At 31.4% G+C, this 16,858-nt stretch overlaps 2 protein-coding genes, 1 non-coding gene and 1 pseudogene across 4 annotated transcripts; 3 read left to right on the plus strand and 1 right to left on the minus strand.

Moving 5' to 3' along the window:
* Positions 1-1,210: 1,210 nt before the first annotated feature.
* On the minus strand, positions 1,211-2,605 carry LOC114188494 (uncharacterized protein At1g08160-like). The gene has a single exon (XM_028077065.2). The coding sequence runs from the start codon at positions 2,175-2,177 to the stop codon at positions 1,416-1,418; it is 762 nt and encodes a 253-aa protein (XP_027932866.2). The 5' UTR covers positions 2,178-2,605; the 3' UTR covers positions 1,211-1,415.
* Positions 2,606-6,157: 3,552 nt separating this feature from the next.
* LOC146885831 (uncharacterized) lies at positions 6,158-9,514 on the plus strand. Its single transcript, XM_085674218.1, has 3 exons — positions 6,158-6,440; positions 7,240-7,438; positions 7,763-9,514. Exons 1-3 carry the CDS (start codon positions 6,251-6,253, stop codon positions 9,312-9,314), a joined length of 1,941 nt encoding a protein of 646 aa, XP_085530344.1. The 5' UTR covers positions 6,158-6,250; the 3' UTR covers positions 9,315-9,514.
* Positions 9,515-10,590: 1,076 nt separating this feature from the next.
* TRNAL-CAA (transfer RNA leucine (anticodon CAA)) lies at positions 10,591-10,674 on the plus strand. Its single transcript has one exon. It is a non-coding gene; the product is annotated as a tRNA-Leu (tRNA).
* A 981-nt stretch (positions 10,675-11,655) lies between these two features.
* LOC114187249 (pentatricopeptide repeat-containing protein At5g04780, mitochondrial pseudogene) lies at positions 11,656-16,623 on the plus strand (annotated as a pseudogene). Its single transcript, XR_014995677.1, has 3 exons — positions 11,656-14,286; positions 15,574-15,736; positions 16,190-16,623. The product of XR_014995677.1 is annotated as a pentatricopeptide repeat-containing protein At5g04780, mitochondrial pseudogene (transcript).
* Positions 16,624-16,858: the final 235 nt, after the last annotated feature.

Consider the following 16,858-nt stretch of genomic DNA (forward strand, 5'->3'; position numbering starts at 1 on the left):
TTTTTTAATCTGTCTCGTCTTATTTTAACTCTTCTTATTTCTACAACTATATCAAAAAGATAATTTTCTACAATGAAAATTATCAAAATAAGACTGCAAAATATTACGGAAGATGAATTTTTTGCTGACGATATGATTATTTACATTAAAAACAAAATATAACTAAAAATTTTAGTATTGATACAATTATTATTAAGTTAAATAATCTTACGGATTCATAATTAAATATATAAATTAAATATATAAATTTTAATTATATTTTGGCACTCCCATCAATATTGAGCAAGTTCCGCCACTGACCATAAGAGTGTATCTTAGCCGAAATTTGAGTCAATATTACCATCTGTTAGTCTCTTTCGATTTTCATGTTCAATATCTTTATATGAACGTACTATATCTTTGGTGTGAGAGTATGTTTTTCACTTTAACTAAAGACAAGACCAAATATAATATATAAGTACGGATAAAGTTCACCTAATGGAACCAGTCTATCTTAGTCGATATTTAGACTTATTGAATTAATTGTTATTGGATCTCTTTTGATCTCCGCACCTGTGAGAGGATATATTGAAAATTTTATATTAACTAAAATTTAAATTAAAATACATAAGTAAGGACAAATCTTATATTATTGATCGAGTTTGATATGATTGACTTAGGTTTAAAAGTTGACGCTTTGATATACTTTCTACAAAATTTCTTGGAACCCAGCAGCACATGATTGGCTAGTGAACCACTTCACTTGCACTACACAGTATTGAATGATCACATGTCCCTATTTCTCTTAGCCCACATTCTCCCTTAAGTTCAACTGATTTGGTTCAGTTATGATTAGTGTTCAATTTTATTCAGCTTCTACTTCAAGTTTTGAACTTCAAAAGCCATGTTCACGCTTTCATTTGTTATTTGGGCGTGTGTTCTTTTTCCTTTGAGTTCTTAAGAGACTTCAAGGCTATCTTCATAAGGGAAATGTGGTAATAATGTGTTTCTTCACGATAAGGAAAAAATGAATGCTACTGAAAAGAAAGTTTATCTTGATACTGAAAAGTTTCTCGCACCATGTTATGCAATGAATTTATATGATTGTTGGAGTGAATTCAGTTCTTACTATTCTGAGGGATATAGGAATCAACTAAAACATGTTCTCTAGCTGCAATCTCGGTAAAATTTCTTTACATTATCATCCAATCATTCAGTTCTATGACAGCAATTTTAAAAATCATAAATATCCTGATTTCTAGTCTATTAACAATGTTCTATATCAACAACATATAAAAGTTAAACTGTTTTTTATGTATCAAGTAGTTCCCAGACTTTTTTTAGCTCACTGGTATGGTATCAGTACAAGTTATATATGAATCCAAACACAGAAAGCAATAAACAAGCATAAAAATTGTACCCTTTACTTTCAAGTTTCATCTCTTGGTGATGCACTTCCTAGCCACCAAGACACCAGTTGGTGGAGCCGTCATCTCTATCTGGCATCTGCTATGAAACCAGTAGGACAAGTGGAATAACCCCATAGTTACTCTCACTTTAAAGGTTCCTCTTACATTATACTTGACCATGTTACCCTGCACCTGTCCTTTAAGGTTCACACCAAGATCCTTAGGCAAAAAAACCAAACTGGATATGAAGTGCAGTGATTCCAACCTGCTCTCCCTTCTCCTCTGAGTAAAGGGCTGAATGGACTGTGTTGATATGATCCTGTCTGAGAAGAAAAGTTCAATATCCAAGGACTCAAACCTCACATCAATCTTCCTGTTGGGGTTGGTGATGTTTGCAAGGAGGGTGAAGTCACCATTGAAGTATTCTGGTGAGTCAAAGTACACTGAATTAAGGTTTGCATTGGGGATGTCAAAAGTGGGGTTCCTTGGTTTGATGCCTAGGAAGATGATCAAAGTTGCAACCCCAAAGAAGATAAGCACAAGGCTAAATATGAGGCACAACACTGCAGCAACCCATATGATGGGGTTGGTCCTTTGAAATGGAGGCTGCCTTAGAGTTGGTGGTGGTGGCCTAATTGACTTTGTTGCAACATGATTTGGTGCTTCTGGTTCCTGAGAATGTTGTTTGATGGGGTGTTTTGATATGACAATTTGATCAGGAGACACTTGCTTGGTTTGTTTTCTTGTGGCTAGGGGTGGTGGAGGAGGTGGTGGTGGAAGGGCAAGCATGGTTCAGAATCAGTAGAAACTGCTAGAAAATTTCACACTTCACTCAGACAAACTAACAAACAGTATGTGTGTAGAGATCAAAATCAAGATCAAGATCATGATGATGATGATCATCATGACTGGTTTCTATATATTTATTGTTCTAAGTGGAGTGAGGGGTTAAGGAAAGTGAAGAAGGGATAAAGAAGCTTTTGATTTAGTAGTGGGGACAATGTGTTTTTCCTTTTTCTGGGTATTGACAAAAGTAAGAAACATTAAGAACAAAAGTGGAGCTGCATTGAGATTTGGATTTTGAATGTTGGTGGTATTCGTACGTGGTAATGTTTGAGAAAGTTCTGAACAATGTGTTGAACAGAGCCCACACATTCTATGTCTGCGATGGTGTTACTATTTTGGAACACCTATTCTATAATCAAAATATCATGTTTCTAAAAAGTTTATTTGAAGAAGATTTGAAACCTCAAGAAAAATATAGGGTTGGTGTTTTTTTAAATGTTTATTTTGCAATCAAAATATCATGCTTATACAAAAAGAAGTAGAAATTATAATTCGGAAGTCACTTTTGTAAGAGAAAAATATCAATTTTAAAATCGATGGGGTGCACGAAGAAATTGATGGAGTGTAGAAACAATTGTCATTATTGAATATCCCACTCACGCCCACCTCAGAATAAAGGGTTTTTCTTCCTGCACCTCCAAAATTTTTTTTACACCTCCAAATTTTCTTTAAATTCCCAAAAAACCTTTTGACTCGCAGACACCAACCCCAAAATTATGTCGACTTTCGGAAGTCAAAATATATGACTTCCGAAAATCAAAAATCATCACCGGAAGTCGACTTCCAAAAGTCAAAAAACACAACGGAAGTTGACTTCCGAAAGTCAAAATATATCACCGAAAATTGACTTCCAAAAATAAAAAATCATCACCGAAAGTCGACTTTCGAAAGTCAAAAAACATTACGGAAGTCGACTTCCGTATATAAAAAAAATTATATCTTTTATTTTATTTTACTTATTAAAAATTATAAAAAATATAAATTTAAAAAAAATTACTTTAAAAAATAACAAAAAAATAGTAATAAAAGTACTAAATAAAAAATTGAAAAATAAAATTAAAAAATAATTTAAATTCAAATAATTAAACTTTAAATTAAAAAAAATGAAATATATATATATATATATATATATATATATAATTTTTTTGTTTTTAATTAAAGTTTTATTATTTTAATTTAAATTATTTTTTAATTTTATTTATAATTTTATTTATGTTATTGATATTATTATAATTATTTAATTTATATATTTTATGTATATTATTTTATTTATTTAAATTTTTTCATTTTGTTTAAAATTTAAATATTTAATTTTAATCAAATTTTAAAATTTTTTTCAATTATATATATTTTTTATATAATTGTTTAAAATTTTGTATAAATAAAATTTTTAGTCAAAATTTTATTAACAATTATATAAAAAATATATAATTGAAAAAAATTTAAAAATTTGATTAAAATTAAATATTTAAATTTTAAACAAAATTAAAAAATTTAAATAAAATGTAAAATAATATACATAAAATATATAAATAAAATAATTATAATAATATCAATAAAATAAATAAAATAAAAAATAAAATAAAAAAATTATTTAAATTAAAATAATAAAACTTTAATTAAAAAAAAAGTAATATATATATATATATATATATATATATATATTCTCAATAGGTAATGTTGCTCCAATACCTAACCAAAGGGCAATTACAGTACCAATCAAAAAGATGGTAGTTGCTACTGGGCGGTGAAATGGATTTTGGAATTTATTAACATTCTCCAAAAAGGGTACTGTTAATAATCCCGTAGGTACCGAAACCATTAAAAGAACGCCCAATAACTTATTGGGCACTGTACGAAGTATTTGAAATACGGGAAAAAAATACCATTCAGATAATATTTCCAAAGGAGTTGCAAAAGGATCCGCAGGTTCCCCAATCATGGATGGTTCTAGAACCGCTAAGCCTACGTTACAGACAATAGTACCTAGAATTACTACTGAAAAAATATATAAAAGATCGTTAGGCCATGCGGGTTCTCCATAATAATTATGACCCATTCCCTTAGCCAATTTAGCTCTTAATACAGCATCATTCAAGTCATATTTTTTTATTATTGGAATAGATGAATTCTTATAGATCCATATATATATATATATATATATATATATATATATATATATATATATATATATATATATATATATATATATATTACGGAAGTCGACTTCCGTATGTTAACATTTATGGAAGCCGGACTTCCGTTTATATATATATATATATATATATATATATATATATATATATATATATATATATATATATATTATTTTTTTTATTTTAAAGTTTGATTATTTGAATTTAAATTATTTATTAATTTTATTTTTCAATTTTTTATTTAGTACTTTTATTACTATGTTTTTTTCTATTTTTTAAAGTATTTTTTTTTTAAATTTATATGTTTTATAATTTTTAATACGTGTTTTAAAAAAGTAAAATAAAATAAAAGATATAAATTTTTTTATATGTGGAAGTCGACTTCCGTAATGTTTTTTATTTTCGAAAGTCGATTTCCGGTGATGATTTTTTATTTCCGGAAGTCGACTTCCGGTGATATATTTTGACTTTCGGAAGTCGACTTCCGTAATGTTTTTTCACTTCCGGAAGTCAACTTCCGAATGATTTTTGATTTTCGGAAGTCGACTTCCGGTGATATATTTTGACTTTCGGAAGTCGACATCCGCAAGTATTTTTGGGGTGTGATGTCCGTGAATTTCTTTAAATGGTCAAAGGGTATTTTGAAAATTTAAAAAAATTTTGGAGGTGCAGAAGAAATGCTCGGAGGTGTAAGAAGAAAGACCCCAGAATTAAAGCCCAGTTCATTAATATTGTACCCAGCACGGCCCATATTTTGTTGTTACAAACAAAATTAATTTTTGTTTTCTTTTACATTTTAATTTATTTTAAGGAAATCCTACCACTTCGATGTGTTGTCATATATAGTCTTGAAGTTAATAATTAATTTGACAATTCAAGCAAATATTATATATCATTAAATAATGATAAAAAATATTTAAAAAAAAATAAAAAATAGTTATACCTCACATTCTTAAATTATTAAATATATAATAGTATTTAATTATATCATTAGAAAATATTTTCTAGTTAGATTTTAGTTTTTTCAATTTTTAACGTTATAAAGTGTATTTAAATTACCGTTGACCCTAAGAGTATTAAGTCTAAAAATAATATTTATACAAACTAAATTAACAGCAAAAGTTTTAGGAAATTGAAATAAAAATACTCAATACTTACAATATTAAGATATATTTTAACTTGTCTTTTATCTTATTTTTATCAAAGAGATAGGAAAAAAAAAAACTAATTATTTTAATTTATACCCAACAAAAGCATTTCTTCCACGCAACAGTATGTTCAGCAACTTCCATGATCTCCACGTTTAAATTCCAATAAGTCACCAAAAAGAGAAGATTTTTCCATTATTTCTCCTTTTTCCCTTCAGAATCAATATTATGATGTACTGAATACCTCCCACTTTTGTTATGTTCATTATTTTAATCACATAAAAAACCTTTCATACATCAGTATTCTATTGCAACATATATCCAAATAGGTTTAGTAATAAATAAATATAATTACTTCGAATACTTAGAAATATCTCATAGGATGAACGTTAAAACAATCATTCCTTAAAGCTAAAATCCATTTCAATTTTTTTTAAGAAAACTAAAAAAAATAAAAATAAAAGATGAACACTACAAATCAGAAGTTACTATATATCTTGCACATTTTTGAAATCATGAAAGAATACTTTTATTGTGCAATTAATCATGAAAGAATAGAAAGAGATATTACTCTTACACTGCATTTTGGGAGACTATTGCACTTCCATTCTCCTGCAGTTATAACTCTGAAGTTAAAATCTTCTGCAATAAAATCGGTGTAGTGGTGGTGGCAGCTATTGGTGTTTTCACTCACTCTCTCGCCATTTTCAACATGGAGGAATCAAAGAACCAATGCCACACTGTTCAAGAAGATGAAGAAGACAATGCAAAATGGGTAACCCACTATTCCAGTGATCACCAAATACTGTTAGTGGGAGAGGGTGATTTCTCTTTCTCTCTTTCCCTCGCCAAATCTTTCGGCTCTGCTGCCAACATTGTCGCTTCCTCTCTCAACTCCTACGGTCTCTATCTCTCTATCTCTCTCTTACCCTTTAGCTTGTGCAGCACGTTTCCAAGATAAAGTTTCAATCTTGCTGAGAAATGTATGAGGAAATAGTTGATGTTTTTCTCTTTCAAATATTGTGTGTGTCTTGGAGTTTGATCATATGTGGTTCTTCTTTCTATTTGTCACATTTGTTATTCATAAAGTAACCCTAGTGTGTTTATGATATTATTACTGTTTCTATTGGGTTGTTTTGAAGATGATGGAAGGTAGTTTCTTGGTGATACGTTTTGATTTTGTTAACAATTTGTGTATCGTTTTGTGTGGCTTTCCTAGACTCCATGGCCAAAATTGCAGATTCAAACGAGATTGTTGCAGCTGGGACATGTTGATATATTTTATCAGTGCGAAGTCAGTGGTTTTTTTTTTTTTTTTTTTTTTTTTTTTTTTTTTTTTAATGTTTCTAGTAAAATGAAGACATTTTTCAGTTTGTCACTTTTCTGAAGTTAAGCCATTTTCTTTTTTGGGTTGGATTGGGTAAATACTATGATATTGCAAGTTATTTTGCGTTTCAGGAATGATCTGTTTGCAGCTTTGTCCTTTTTTAAAGCTTTCTACTATGCTTTCATTCCCCACAATTTGGGGAAGTGTTGTTTATGCTGTTTAATGTTTTATTCTATCTATCTGTCTATTTTTTTCTGCTCTAGTTTTGATTGTACTTGCTAGGACAATATGGAAAGCTGATGAATGAAAATAAGGGTAGCTTTTAGAGTCACATAGCTCACGAGCTCAAAATCCAAATGATCTCTCACATGTAGATGATGTTACGAAGATGTACAAGCTCGCAAAGTCAAATTTAGATGAATTGCACAAGCTGGGAGCATTCTTATTACATGGAGTTGATGCAACCAAAATGAAGCTTCATCCAGATATAAAAATGCGAAGGTTTGATCGAGTCATATTCAACTTTCCTCATGCTGGCTTTCATGGGAAGGAAGATAGCTCATCGTTGATTAAGTGAGTATTCTAGTACAAGTCAGTTTGTCCACTGATTAATATCTTTGTGGAACAAAAATATTTATGGGATATTCTTGGTTCTTCTTTGCTAATATTAGGCTAAGATAAGAAAAACTATATATAGTGTAAAAGTTTAGCCTGCTTCTCTTTTCTTTGTGGAAGGCTGGAAATGAGAGCTTGAATTTCATGTTTTGCAGAATTGCTGGTTTGTGTATTCTGTTATGTTAGATTTCTTTGTATGTGAAACATGGTTTTTAAGTTTCAAATCCTTATCAACCATCCACATGATTGCATGCGGTTTTCTTTGTGTTCTTGAATTTATAGGATGCATAAGGCCCTTGTGCATGGATTCTTCAACAATGCAAGTCGCATGCTTAGACCCAATGGTGAAATACACCTCAGTCATAAAACTACAGAACCTTTTAGCTACTGGAACATTGAGAATCTTGCTGCACAATGCTTTTTGACGTTGATTGAGCGTGCTGACTTCAAGAGAGAAGATTACCCTGGTTACAATAATAAGAGAGGCGATAGCTATAGATGTGATGAACCCTTTCCACTGGGTAAGTGCTGCACATACAAGTTTGTCTACATTCCTGAAGGTAAGAGAAAGCGTATGAAGAGAAAACGAATGAGGGTTTCTAGACACAAAAGAAATCTCCCATGTCAAGAGATTGAGTATGCTGTGGAGCAATTCCCAATTTCAGCTCATCTCAATTATTACCCTACAACAAGTCACTTTCTAAAAATGAAAGAAGAGACATTATTCAATGGGGTTCACTCAAGTAGCATGACAGAAGTGCATGGAAGAGGTGCTCCTCCTGATGGTTATTCTTCTCTTGGTACGAGTCTAGGCTCTCCAAGAACATTTCAACCATGGCCAGCATCTGCTAATGTCAGATACTCTCTAACAGATCATATTAGAACAATGGAAACTGTTCCCGAACCACTGTATACACCAAGAACATTGCAACCAATGGAGCCATTGCAATCTCTGCAACCAGGGCCAACTTCTTCTTATATCAGATACTCTCTGACAGATCATATCAGAACAATGGAAACTGTTCCAGAACCACTGTATACTCGAAGAACATTGCAACCAATGGAGAAATTGCAATCTTTGCAACCATGGCCATCATCTGCTAATCTCAGATACTCTCTCTCAGATCATATTAGAACAATGGAAACTGTTCCAGAACCACTGTATGGTCGAAGAACATGGCAACCAATGGAGCCATTGCAATCTTTGCAACCAGGGCCAACATCTGCTAATATCAGATACTCTCTGTCAGATCATATTAGAACAATGGAAACTGTTCCAGAACCACTGTATGGTCGAAGAACATGGCAACGAATGGAGCCATTGCAATCTTTGCAACCAGGGCCAACATCTGCTAATATCAGATACTCTCTGACAGATCATATTAGAACAATGGAAACTGTTCCTGAGCCACTGTATACTCGAAGAACAGTGCAACCAATGCAGCACTTGCAATCTTTGCTACCAGTGCCAACATCAACCGATGTTAGATTCTCTCTGATAGATCATGCCAGAACAATGGAAGCTGTTCGTGTATCACCTGATGCTAGAAATGAAGGGTCAAATTATTTTGGAGAAGATCATGGTAGAACAATGCATACTGCTCCCTTATCACATGGTGCTAGAAATGAAGGCTATTATCAGGTCTGTGGGTGCTGCTCAAATGATTGGCAGCAGGAACATTGCAGAACAACAAATGAGAGTGGAAGTTGTCTTGATGGAGAAAGTTCTGACTTTGACAGATTCATTCCTGAAGTGCCTGGGAGGAATGTGCAGAGTGAGCTTCACAGAATGAATATTTTGATGTCAGAGAGAAGGGTGTTTGTGCAGTCCTGATCATTGGAAAGTGCAGTAGAGGAATTTCAATACCAGTTCACACTGTTTTATTTTTTTTTTGTTTCTTCTGGCTGTCTAAAGCCTCTTACATTCAAGTGCTTGCTGAAGCTGGTATAATTTTGTCATCGACATTTTCCATTTATTCATCTTTTGGAGTATGGTTTTGTGACTTTATGCACTCACGAAAATGTTTACTTTGCTATCCAGTTATATAATTGTTTTGAATGATAAATCTGTTAGATAAGTATAAAATTTGTATCGATATTATGTTTTATTTTGTATAGTTTTGATAATAAAAAGTTTACAGAATCATAGACTGTGAATAATAGTTTTTATTTTCTAAAAAAATACAATATATATATATATATATGTATATATATATATATGTATACATACATATATATATATATATATATATATGTATATATATGGGTTAAATATGTTTTTGTCCCTCAAGTTTCAGTGAATTTTGGAATTAGTCCCTCATCAAAACTTTATACTAATTTAGTCCTTCATCTCTCAAAATGCGTGAATTTAGTCCTTTTAACCAAATTTTGTTAAGTTTATCTGACGTTTCAAGCACATTTTATGATAGTATTTAAGTTAACATTGAAGTAAAAATGTATCAAACAGTGTAAATAATTTAAATACTATCATGAAATGCGTTTGAAACGTCAACTAAACTTAACAAAATTTGGTGAAAAGGACTAAATTCATGCATTTTGAAAGATGAAGGACTAAATTGGTCAAAAGTTTTGATGAGGGACTAATTCTAAATTTCACTGAAACTTGAGAGACCAAAAACATATTTGACCCTATATATATATATATATATATATATATATATATATATATATATATATATATATATATATGTGTGTGTAAATTAAAATTAGATTTTTCATTTGAATTGAATCCCTTCATTTAAAAAGTAAAGAGTTGATGCAGTGAATAATACAGAAAAAGCAAATATCTACATTATTTCATCGTCAATTTTAACTATATTGTTGCAAAGTTCAAGTAATTTATATATAATTGACTACAGTATTAATTCTCAATTAAAGTAATTTATTTTTTACATTCATTTTAAACTGCACCAATTTTTTCATAAATAAATAAAATATTAATAGAGTATAATTATGGGGTTAAATATTTCTTGAATTTCATCTTTGTTGTAAATTGACACGGTGATAAGAATTACATAAATTCGTTTTTAAAATTTAGAAATCAAAAGCTATTAAATATATATAACTATATCATTTTATGAAATATCAAAGTCAGGATGGCCGAGTGGTCTAAGGCGCCAGACTCAAGTTCTGGTCCTCGTTTGAGGGCGTGGGTTCAAATCCCACTTCTGACATTTTATTTTAAAAAAATAGTTTTTGTTTAATTATAAACTTGATTATACTTCGATCTAAAGTAAGTTAAAAATGGACTACACAATTGCTTTTTTTTCTTTCATTCATTTTTATCCAAAATAAATAAGATAACAGAGGATTACAAAGTTCCATTAAATATAAATCTATATTTATTATTATGGTTAGGAAACAATGGCATTGTATAATTCTATAAACATTGTGTAGTGAGTGAACTTAACCTAGTGATTAAGCATAATGATTACATTTTTGTAAAAGCTTTCTCATTTAATTTTTTTAAATGAAAACTTTAACTTAGACAATATGTTAACGATTTAATTTTAACTTAACAAAAGTATCCCATTGTTAAGGAGTATCTAAATAAGATTTGTCAATTTGGTTGAAAAATTTCATCTAAATTTATATGAGTTGAGGTAAAAAAAAGTCCATAAAACTTAAATATACATATAAAAAAAAGTTATAAGATCAAGATACTAATTAAGAAAAGATCCATAGACTAGGATTAATCTATGAATATCTTTAAAAGTTAAAATGTTATTTAAAACGAAAAAAAAAAATCATTATACACATAAAAAATATTTACTTAATTTAAATCCAAACTTACTAATAAGAAAAGTTGGATTGATGACGATTACACGTACATTAGATAATATTGAATAAGTTAAATTCAATTGGGTTTGATCTACCCAAATGCACAAGTTGAATTGAGTCTTAACTTTTTAATTAAGTTATAAATATAAAAAATTAATTTATAACTAATATAAATTTTTAGAAATAAATTTGTAATTTAAAATATTTTAACAACTCATTAAAATTCTGAAAAATATAAATATTTAGTTAAGTGAAATCTTCTAGTAAGTCAAATCTATTTTGATGAATTTATAATATCAAAGAGAATTAAAGAAGAAAACTTGAAGACTCTAATAAAAAAACTGATTATGTTAGGACTATGAAAGAGAATTAAAAGAGACAACAGGAAGAAGACTCTAAGAGAAAGACTCTAAGACAAATTGATTGTGTTAGAATCCTTCACAGTTATAAATCTGATGAAACCGGTAAGGAATTATCTAAAACTGAGGTTGCCAAACCAAAATGAAGGTCAAGCAAAAGCTTCACCAAGCCATAGATCTACTGTACTCTAATGGACCAACTTCTCTTGATGATTACACTCGTCTTGTGCTTCGTTGTGCTCAGGCCAATGACTTCACTCAAGCAAAGAGACTTCAGTCTCACATGGAACTTTACCTTTTTCAACCCAAAGACTCCTTCATCCACAACCAACTCATCCAATTGTATGCCAAATTGGGCAAGCTCGCAGATGCTCAAAACGTGTTTGATAACATGACTAAGAGAGATGTTTATTCTTGGAATGCCTTGCTTTCTGCTTATGCAAGGATGGACATGGTTGAGAATTTATATGTTGTCTTTAATCAAATGCCTTATCGCGATTCTATTTCATATAACACATTAATCGCATATTTTGCTAGTAATGGACATTCAGGCAAAGCATTAGAAGTTCTTATGAGAATGCAGGAAGAAGGGTTTCAGCCTACCCATCACTCCTATGTGAAGGCATTGCAAGCATGTTCTCAGCTTTTGGATTTGTGGCATGGGAAACAGATTCATGGGAAGATTGTTGTTACTGATTTGGAAGGAAATAATTTTGTAAGGAATGCTGTGATTGATATGTATGCCAGGTGTGGTGATATAGATAGGGCACGCTGGTTGTTTGATCGAATGATTAATAAAAATGTTGTTTCATGGAATCTCATGATCTCTCGATATGTAAAATTGGGAAAACCTGATGAGTGCATACATTTGTTTGATGAAATGCAGTTGTCAGCTTTGAAACCTGATGTAGTTACAGTGTCGAATGTTCTCAATGCTTACTTTCAATGTGGACGTGTAGACGATGCAAGAAATATATTCAACAAATTACTGAAAAAAGATGAAGTTTGTTGGACAACCATGATAGTTGGTTATGCTCAAAATGGAAGAGAGGAGGATGCTTTGATGTTGTTTGGGGACATGCTACGCAGAAATGTTAAACTTGACTGTTACACCATTTCTAGTGTGATTTGCTCCTGTGCCAAACTAGCTTCTTTGTATCATGGTCAAGTTGTCCATGGAAAAGTAATTTTAATGGGCGTTGAGAATGACATGCTTGTATCAAGTGCTCTTGTTGATATGTACTCCAAATGTGGAATCCCTTTGGATGCCTGGGTCGTTTTTGAAACTATGCCTATTAGGAATGTGATCACTTGGAATGCCATGATTCTGGGTTATGCACAAAATGGACAGGTTCCTGAGGCCTTGGCTTTGTATGAAAGAATGCAACAAGAAAATTTCAAACCTGATAATATTACTTTTGTGGCTGTCTTATCTGCTTGTATCAATGCTGATATGGTAAAAGAAGGACAGAAGTATTTTGATTCTATTAATGCAAAAGGAATGACACCTACATTGGATCACTATGCATGTATGGTCACTCTCCTTGGTAGGTCAGGTAGAATTGATAAAGCAGTGGATCTAATTCAAGGTATGCCTCATGAACCAAGTTGCCGTATTTGGTCCACCTTACTATCTATTTGTACCAAAGCTGACCTAAAGAGTGCAGAGTTGGCAGCTAATCATCTCTTTAAATTGGATCCACATAATGCTGGACCTTACATAATGCTTTCCAACTTGTATGCTGCTTGTGGGAGATGGAAAGATGTAGCTGTTGTAAGGTCTCTCATGAAGGAAAAGAGTGCAAAGAAGTTTGCGGCCTACAGTTGGGTTGAGGTTGGGAATGAAGTCCACAGATTTGTTTCAGAAGATCACTCTCATCCAGAAGTGGGGAAAATCTATGGAGAATTGAACAGATTGATCTCAATATTGCAACAAATTGGTTATGATCCTGATATAAACATTGTCCTACACAATGTGGGAGAGGAAGAAAAATTTAGATCCATTTCCTACCATAGTGAGAAACTTGCCCTTGCATTTGCTTTAATTAGAATGCCCAATGGGATTGCACCGATACGGATCATAAAGAATATACGTGTCTGTGATGACTGCCATTTATTTATGAAGTTTGCATCAATTACTATAGGGCGACCAATCATTATGCGAGATTCAAACAGGTTTCATCATTTCTTTGATGGGAAGTGTTCTTGCAAGGACAATTGGTAAAGTCTCAATCAGATGGTTATCTGCTTTACTTTAACTGTTTCTAATAGGAAGGGTGCTAGCAATGTAATATGCACTTTATCCATTCTATAAGATTTTTAAACTAGGGAGAATGCCATGATACGGTTCAAAACTTCCTAGTATTAAAGCAGGTGTGTAGCACAAGAATACTACGTGAGAAGTACAAGTTACAGTATTACCTCGATGAAAATTTCTTGTGACAGCAGTGCAATTTAAGATGTTTTGGACTATGAGACAAGTATGCTCTTAATTCATTGATCAATACTTGACATTGAATGAGCTGGTTTGAGCTTTGAATGGAAGTGTCGAAAAACATTCTGACAAAAGTTGCAAGCAAATTGGGCTAAATATTGTTTGTGGCATAGGCTGTTCAATATTTTGGTAGAGATAATCTATACCTTGAGGTAAATTTGAATTATGATTGTACATATTTCAAAAGCTTTTTACATTTTTTACCAGTATAGAAAAATGTCAAGTTGTAATGTTGTATAACAACATCTTATATTATTGACAGTAAATTCTTCCAGTTCCATCACCTTCACTTTTTCTAACAGTTGTTTGTTTCTAAGTAGCTCAGTTTTAATTGCTACTACACCTCATTGACGTCAATACATGTTTGTTTTCATTTTTTATATTTAATAATTGATCATTGATCAACTAATCATATAATACTATTAGATGGTATTGGTATTAGTATTTACAGAATATTGTCATGTCATTATTGTATATACATGGATATTGGTTCTCTATATCATTGAGTGTGTGAAGTTTCAGGAAGATCCACAACTTGGGAAAGAATTCTGAATTGTATTGTGTGCATGCGAGGGAAACTATAAATAAATTACTATTTTGAGTGCATTTTGCAATGCTATTTATTTCAATTGCCTCTATACAATGGTAAATATGATAGGATAATTTGGTAATAGTTTTGTCAGGGATGAACATAACAGTCAGCACCACATGAATGCGATTGATGTTTTGTTATATGGTAAATGAAACTTGAATCATTGCTGGCTACTTTGTTGAAAGGATTGTCATGAGTGGGTGAGCACAATTTTGTGTTTGATGTATATGTTGGAAAAGTAATATGATGTGTTACTCTTTTCTGGTCCATAATAGTCAAGGGCAAAGTGAAAGTGGGATGCACACCTTTGTGATATACTTGAGGAATTGGGGGTGCTTAGTCTATTTATAGGGTTTTGGTAGATTTATGAAAATGGTGCTGGGAGGTCTGAGAAACCTTTTGGATTCCCTTGGTGTATGCATATATGCTTTGAAAGCCATAGATAATCTGCAATTACTAAAAATAGTACCAAAATTATCAAGGTCCAAAGATAGTGTACCAGAGAATCTCAATCTGTAATGATAGTGGAAGACAAAAGGAATGACATGCTACTCTACTCTACTTTAGTCAATGCAAAGTCATGATATGCAAAAAAAGAAAAATGCATTTTTAGTCTTCGATTCAAAAATAGTGACTAAAAAGTTCCAAAGCTAAAATGGTTGACTTGATTCAATCATTCACATTTAATACATTAGTCTGTATGTATACGCACTATAAAGTTGGTTAAAAGGTGGTGGTTAATCTGTTCGCTATATCTAGTCATACTAGATTCAGATTAGTCTTGGTGACTTTTATTGTTTCTAGTTTCATTTCTCTATGTGCAATTTTTAATTATGATTTTTTCCAGGTCTCTCTGCCAATGGATGCTAAGTCGGCTGTAGAATTAATGGAGTCTTCTAACGAGGTTAATTTTTCTGGATTTCAGATGGTGGGTTTTGAGCAAAGAAAGGACAGCATAGAACAACCAACAACCTCTGAAACTGACATGTATAAACAACCTTTTGTCATAGGTGTGTTTTCCTGTGGTGAACTGCCAAATAAGTTCACATGAGGCCTTGAAGTTGTGTTACAGAGTACATGAACAAAATCACCACTGTTAAAACACAATTTTGTACTAGTTGAAGTAATCGAGTTTCTTGGCTTGAAACCTGTGTCTTGGTGTGAAAATTGACCTACTCAGGTCAGAAACATGTCTGCTTTTAATAGAAATCACAAATTCATCTTGCTGGAGCTATTAAAAATTAAAATGAAATTTAGTTACATAGCATGGCTTAGTTCTAGCATGATACATTTCAACTAATATCAATGTCACACCGTTCTTTTTTTCTTTTCAAATTCTGTCAATTAAAATGGACTAGAGCTTTTTCATAGCTCAAGGTGCTTAGTTTGGATACCTTGCCTTCAATTCTTACAGCTTCTCCTTTATCTTAATGATTCTAACTTGCTTATGTTTTATGATGCAGGTGTTGCTGGGGGTGCAGCATCTGGCAAGACAGCAGTTTGTGATATGATCATTCAACAGCTTCATGATCAACGAGTTGTACTTGTTAATCAGGTATTTAATTATTTCTGTCTATACTTCTCAATTATCAAATTGAAAAAATATATTAAAGGGATCATTGAAAACAAACAATCGATTGTTTCTACATCAGGCCCTATATGCATCCTGTTCTATCCATGATCTTAATCTCTTGGTATTCTGTTTTCCTTTGATATTCAAAGAATTTTAAGGAATGCTTTTATTACCATTATTGTAAATTTGACCCCTTTCACAACAAAATACATCATTTCTGTTCAATTATTTTTTTAGTATTCGTCTAAGCCTCTTTCTTACCTTAGCTGATATCAAAATCATACATGTCTCTCGGGTAATATAGTTAAAATATACTCTTCTGTTATTTCTTTGCCATTCATGTCATTGATTATCTCTATTTATCCATTCTATTAGTTATTCCTTCCTTTTGACTTATTTTTGGGTGGCATGTTCCAAATTTGGTCCATACATTTTTTATTGTACTTGTTTTGATACATTGAGCTTAATAAATAAACTATTTATGACAGGATTCCTTTTACAATTAATTTGTATAAAATTAACTGAAGCATTAATTCTCAATTAAAGTAATTTAATTTTG

The sequence above is a fragment of the Vigna unguiculata genome, chromosome 6 (genome assembly GCF_037176805.1).
Source record: "Vigna unguiculata cultivar grain cowpea cultivar isolate G323 ecotype 2 chromosome 6, ASM3717680v1, whole genome shotgun sequence".
In the NCBI taxonomy this organism is placed as follows: domain Eukaryota; kingdom Viridiplantae; phylum Streptophyta; class Magnoliopsida; order Fabales; family Fabaceae; genus Vigna; species Vigna unguiculata.

Coding starts and splice junctions, on each gene's coding strand:
- LOC114188494 (XM_028077065.2), bottom strand. CDS start 2,177: ATGCTTGCCCTTCCACCACCACCTCCTCCACCACCCCTAGCCACAAGA.
- LOC146885831 (XM_085674218.1), top strand. CDS start 6,251: ATGGAGGAATCAAAGAACCAATGCCACACTGTTCAAGAAGATGAAGAA. Junction 6,441..7,239: donor TTCCTCTCTCAACTCCTACG/GTCTCTATCTCT, acceptor TCTCACATGTAG/ATGATGTTACGAAGATGTAC. Junction 7,439..7,762: donor GATAGCTCATCGTTGATTAA/GTGAGTATTCTA, acceptor TTGAATTTATAG/GATGCATAAGGCCCTTGTGC.